Consider the following 6,755-nt stretch of genomic DNA (forward strand, 5'->3'; position numbering starts at 1 on the left):
CTATCCCATTTATACAAAAACTTTACTTCAGAGTTTTTTTCTTTTGAATTATCTTCTATAAAAGATGAATAAATGGTACTCAAAACTAAAATAATATGGAAACTTACCAGTTTATCAACTTCCTTTTTGCCCATTTTATTCTTACAGAAAACAATGCCTTAAGAATAGGTCATGATTTTTGAGTTTCTGTTATGCCTTTAATTTAATATAAACATAAACTCAGCTATGGGGTGCCTGACTGGCTCATTGGTAGAGCATGAGGACTCTTATCATGGGGTCTTGAGTGCAAGCCCCCACGTTGGGTGAAGAGATAACTTAAAAAAAAAAATATTTTCAGCTTAAAAAGCATCCACACAGAATTCTCTATAATTTTTTTCCACAAATACATTATTCTATTAAAAATCACTGAGACTGAATAACAATTTTAGCTTTCAGAATTCCCAATTTTGAATAATTCTGGTGGAAGTATTTTTACCTGAACAATCACCTTTTGTAATTTTATTCTATATGTAAACAGAGGTAAAGAAGCAGGGCAATGCTTTTGTTTTTTTAAGTTTACAATTTGTTAAAATCATCAGTAATACAGGGTCTCAGTGCTTCTGTGTTGGATGTTCAGATAGACATCCCAAATATCTGTCTTGAAAATGACCACTACAAATCCATTCATTTGGTCTCAGTGCAAGAAATCTATCATTATTTACTCAGGATAATATAGCTTATTGTATTTGAGTACTTACTTTCTATTTAGCTGGTTAGGTCTCTTAAGAACTGCAACTGCTTTTCTCTGTACTTCATTTTGTCTCAGAAGGTTGGCCTTCCTTTTTAATGCTGGAAAATACCGTTCTATATTCTTTCAGAATGCAAAACAAACAAAAAAACAAAAAAAACAAACAAAAAACAACTATGTTAATCCGACTGCTTTTTGCTATATACTCTATTACAATAAACATTTCTTTTTTTAATTTATTTTTATTTTTTACAAATAGTTTATTATCAAATTGGTTTCCATATAACACCCAGGGCTCCTCCCAACAAGTGCCCTCCTCCATGCCCATCTCCCCCCTCCCCCCAACATCCATCAGTCCTCAGTTTGTTTCTCAGCATTCAAGAGTCTCTCATGGTTTGCCTCTCTCCCTTTCCACCACCATTTCCCCCTTCGTCTCCCCCATGGTCCTCCATTAAGTTCCTCCTAATCCTCCTATACGTGCAAACATATGGTATCTGTCCTTCTCTGCCTGACTTATTTCGCTAAGCATAACACCCTCAAGGTCCATCCATGTTGCTACACATGGCCAGATTTCATTGTTTCTCATACAGTAAACATTTCTGAAGCAGAATGGAGACTGCTTAGATGCACACATTTGACACACAGGCTGAAACGACTCGAATCTTTCCAGTCTAAGTGACTGAAAAGACAGCAACCTCCTTATACTTAAAATACTTACAACAAAAGGAAATTCAAATAGAAAAATGAATTTTTTCTATTTTGGATATGTTCAGTTTGAGGTGCTCTGCGGGATTCACCAGTTATGGGGAAACATAGTCCTTGAGCTCAAGAGAAGAATCAGAGGACCAGAAATGTAAATCAGGAAATCAGTTAATCATGATTTTTGATTATCAAGTGAAGGGATAAGAGGGCCAAGTTCTGGGATGGCTGGGTTGCTCACTGGGTTAAGCATCTAACTCTTGATTTCAGCTCAGGTCATGATCTCACAGTTCATGAGATGGAACCCCAAGTTAGGCTCTGTGCTGATAGGAAGGAGCCTGCTTGGGATTTGTTTTCTCCCTCTCTCCTCCTGCCCCACTCACAGGCTTGCAGTCTCTCTCTCAAAATAAATATAAACTTAAAAAAAAAAAAAAAGAGGGAGAGAGACAAGTTCTAAAATAAACGTGGGAGAAAAAGAGGAGGTTATGACAGCAAAAAAGTTTGAGTAAAAAGAGCTACAGAGAAAAAAAGGAATAAAAAAATAAGCATATGAAATGTCCACTTTTTCTTCCCTCCTCATATATAAATTCAATCTAGCATTAAAGCCTAATTCAGATTTCTGTATTTTCCATGAAGTTTTTTCAAAAGTTCTTGGCAATATGACTACCTTATATTGTTTAAGCATATGAGAAGTATTCATAAATATCAATTAACAAAAAAACACAAAAATTGTAACTCTTCATTTTCATGAACACTTGGAAAAGAAGTAATGTAAAAACTGAAATAAGGAATATCAGGAGTATAGGAGAAATGCTATGAAATCACTCATAGCCCATTCTAAGCTTTGTATTCTGTCTTTAATAATAACACTAAGTATCACTTTACAGGTAAATGTAAATTCCTTCCATGCTGCTGTTGTTGTCACCTGTTTTTTTACCTTCAAACTACCTGCCATGCTATAACCATATAGTTATTTGTGGGATAATTTATATAATGTTTATTCTCCATTCTCCATGAGGGATTTTCTATTGAGTTACTGCAGAATCCCTTGCATCTAGCATATAGTGGGTACTCAATCACATTAGTTAAATGATGAATACATACACTAGAGTAACAATTCATTAATACACGGTGAATGTATTATTCCATGGATCTAAAGTTACTATATATGTATAAATATGCTTTAAAAAGAATACGGGGGAGGCCCCTGGGTGGCTCAGTTGGCTAAGGGTCTGGCTCTTGGTTTCAGCTCAGGTCATGATCTCATGATTTATGAGTCTGAGCCCCACGTCGGGCTCTGAGCTGACAGTATAAAGCCTGCTTGCGATTCTCCCTCTTTCTCTGCACCCTCCCCAGCTCATGTGTGTGCGCTCTCTCTCTCTCTCAAAAATAAACATTAAAAAAAAATACACGTATGGAAAAGTTATTCTTTCACAATAATTTTGATATAAATTATTTTTTTAATGTTTATTTTTGGGAGACAGAGAGAGACTGCAAGCAGGGGAGGGACAGAGAGAGACACAGAATCTAAAGCAGGCTCCAGGGTCTCTGAGTGGTCACAAGCGGTCAGAACAGAGCACAATGCAGGGGTCAAACTCCCAAACCATGAGATCATGACTGAGCCAAAGTTGGATGCTTAACTGACTGAGCCACCCAGGTGCCCCTAAAAAATTATTTTTTGAGGTATTTGAAGTATTATATATATATAAAGTACTTGAAGTATTTTAAATACTTAAAATTTTAAATATTTAAAATACGGAAACAAAATGATATTTTATATGCATAAAATACTTGAAGTATTTTTTTATTAATTTTACTGAAGCATTATTTACAAAAAATAAAATTTTAAGTTTACAATTTGATGACTTTGAGTAATGAATCATGTAACCACATCATAATAAAGATACACAACAGTGCCCTCATCCTAAAACATTCCTTGTGACCCTCTGCAGTCAATTCCTTTACCTTGCCTGACTCCCACCTACCCCAGGCAATAACCAACTGATCTCTCACTATAGTTTAGATTTTTCTATAATTTCAAATAAATGGAATCACACAGAACGTAGCATTATGTTTTCCTTTTGCTTAGTATGATGTTTTGAGGTGTATTCATGCTGACTTAGATATTAATTTATTCCTTTTTATTGCTGAATAAAATTCCATAGTATGAAGACATTTATTTTCATTGTTAAAATCAGACAAATGATTAAAACTACCCATTAGTGGAGGGACACCTGGGTGGCTCAGTTGGCTAAGGGTTCAACTCTTGGTTTTGGCTCAGGTCATGATCTCATGGTTTGTGAGTTAGAGTGGTGGGGCCGCAACGACAGCACAGAGCTTGCTGAGGATTCTCTCTCTCCCTCTCACTCTGCCCTTCCCCTCTCTCTCTCTAATAAATAAACTTAAAAAAAAAAAGAAAAAAACCTACCCATTAGTGGAAAACAACTGTTATGCAGCAACAACAAAATTTTTTTAAGTTCACAGAAGTATTAAATGGTTTAGTATTACCAAAGTCAAGTCAAAAATTCTATGGAACATAACATACTCTCAAGTTTGGGAAATTCTGAATCTAAAAGAAAAATAATTATTATTTAATTGACACTGATGAATTTATATACACCACTAGAAAAATCCTTTAAAAACGTAACACTGGGGCACCTGGGTGGCTCAGTCGGTTGGGCATCCAACTCTTGATTTTGGTTCAGGTCATGATCTCATGGTTCATGAGATCAAGCCCCATGTCATTAGGCTCTGAGCTGACAACATGGAGCCTACCTGTGACTCTCTCCCTCCATCTCTCTGCTCCCCTCCCCGTTCTGCACACATGCACTCTCAAAAATATAAATAAACATTAAACAAAAAAAAAGAACCTAAACACAACTTTTACCTGACAGGTATTGTAAGCTGTCTCTAAACAAAATGAAAATTCATTCGTAGAGACAACCATTCTTCTGTTGGTACAGCCCCCATGTGCTCTCAGTAAATACTAGTTATATAAATGAATATGCCATCTTTCCCATTTAGTCATTCACTTCATAGGTAAGAAAATGTATATTTTATTGAAATAAAATCTCAGTAATTCACATGAACTGTGAAACATGAGAGATAAAGTAACAACATCTAATTATGGTGAAAACATTTTTTTAAGGTGTAGAATTTCTAAGTACATGTAACAATTCAAAACCAATTAAATTATTTAGGTAAATTGTTTAATGAACAGAAAAGGATAATATGAGTTATTTATATTTAAATAAAGTTTCTAAATTGCTGGAAAATAAGCTGCTTCAAAAGTACTATATTTTGTCCTAGTCAGACTATTAATCTACATTCAGAATGAGGAAAGAATTTTAAGAACCAACACTTTTCAAGCCCTACCTCTGTCAAAATCATTCAACTTTGAATATGTGGATCTTACTATTCAGTACATTCTGAGCATTCTATAATTAACATTTTAAATTTTCATTATTTTCAAACAACTCAAAAGACTACCATGTGTGGTAATTTAATATTTTTACTGGATCAAGTAATAAGATAGCACTTAAATCCAATCACCCTCCCAGTATCTGTATTTCTTCCTGTTTTCCAATTTCCAATAAATAGTTAACTTCTGTGATAAAGTTTTAGAGGTGAAATCAATTGTTGATGGTGGCAAAATTGAAGTTAAGGGAACTAAGACAGTTGTGGTTCTTAACCAGAAGATGCACATTAAAGATAATTTGAAGAGGGGCACCTGGGTGGCTCAGTTGGTTAAGCATCCAACTTTGGCTCAGGTCATGATCTCGTGGATCATGGGTTTGGGCCTAGTAATGGACTCTGTGCCGACAGCTCAAAGCCTGGAGCCTGCTTTGGACTGTGTCTCCCTTTCTCTCTCTCTGCCCCTCCCTTGCTCACTCACACTCGCTCACTCCCTCTCTCTCTCAAAATGAAATATTTTTTTTGTTTTTTTTTTTGTTTCCTTTTATTTATTTATTTATTTTTTTTACAAATAGTTTATTGTCAAANAATGAAATATTTTTTAAAAAAAGAATTTAAAGAATGAAATCCTGAATTTTTTTTACAAGTATGTATTTTTTGCATAAATCAGAGAACCAAAAAGACTAAAAAACAGAAGAGTAGAACATTAAATTCCTTGGTGCCTCAGGCCTACTATAGTAAACCTAAGAATCAGGAAAAAAAACTATTTAAATAGTTGTGAAACTATTTAAAGAAACACTTTAGCCAATTCAAAAATACTCGTTGAGAACTAAATAAAACTTCATTAAAATCTGAAAAGTAGTTAACTCACATTGGGTAAATGACTGCACTCTAATTAAAAATAGATATCTAAGACAAAAAAATGTATGCTCATACAAACTTACTTACTTCCATTCACAGCAACATTATTCATAATATCCAAAAAGTGGGAATAACCAAAATGTCTCACACTGGTGAATCAAAGTGTGGTATATCCATATAATGGAATATTATTCAGTAATAAAAAAGAATCAAATACTGATACATATACAACATGACCAACCTCAAAAACATCATAATAAATGCCAGACCTCATATTATCATATGATTCTATTTACATGAAATGTGCAGAAAAAACAAATTTATAGAAAATTCACAGAAAGTTAGTTGTTACCTGAGGTAGATGGTAAGGTATGACTATAGTGATAGAACTGTTTTAAGATTAGATTGCTACGATGATTGTACAATTCTGTAAATTGTCTAAAATTCACTGAATTGTACACTTAAAAAGATGAATTTTATAGTATAGAATTATACCTTAATAATTTGTCAATGTTGTACATAAAGAAAATAAAAAACCTATAAAAATATTTTACATAAATTTTATTTAAGAATGTGGATATTTAGGTATTCTTCATGAATAGGTCATTTTTGTATTTTACAGAAGACCCAACATACTACATAAAAAAAAAATCAAAATACAGAAATAAAATGCTTCTCAATGAGAATATTGTACTCATTCACAGAAATATTAGTACAACTAATGGAAAAGAGTATCTGATGTATGATTAAGCCATCATCCTACCTTGTCACTCAGAGGTGGTCGATTCATAGGACTAATTCCTTTTCGAATTCCAGTTGCTTTCCTAGCTGCAAGGCCAGTAATAACCCCATAAGGACGTCTCTTTCCAGGCATTACTCTTCCTCTCCGGCTCACACTATTCTTGCCAAAACCTATAGGAGGTTTAAAAAAGACAAAAAGAGATCAGTCTAAGAAGGCAACTAAAGGGCACACAGGTCATACGGTATTCTATTTCTTAGCAGGGCGGAAGGTAGGAGTATTATATATTTTATTTATTATTACTCATATAATATT

At 34.0% G+C, this 6,755-nt stretch overlaps 1 protein-coding gene across 2 annotated transcripts in view; it reads right to left on the reverse strand.

Moving 5' to 3' along the window:
- The window catches only part of FYTTD1 (forty-two-three domain containing 1), a 33,550-nt gene that overhangs the window by 12,498 nt on the left and 14,297 nt on the right, over nucleotides 1-6,755 (reverse strand). For both annotated transcript variants that reach the window (XM_077767657.1, XM_077767658.1), the window contains exons 3-4: nucleotides 6,465-6,613; nucleotides 738-850 (exon numbers count right to left, since the gene is read on the reverse strand). In XM_077767657.1, the coding sequence (XP_077623783.1) occupies nucleotides 738-850; nucleotides 6,465-6,613 (262 nt within the window). The remainder of the gene's footprint in view (nucleotides 1-737; nucleotides 851-6,464; nucleotides 6,614-6,755) is intronic.

Source organism: Crocuta crocuta, unplaced genomic scaffold (genome assembly GCF_008692635.1).
Source record: "Crocuta crocuta isolate KB4526 unplaced genomic scaffold, BGI_CrCroc_1.0 scaffold45, whole genome shotgun sequence".
In the NCBI taxonomy this organism is placed as follows: Eukaryota; Metazoa; Chordata; class Mammalia; order Carnivora; family Hyaenidae; genus Crocuta; species Crocuta crocuta.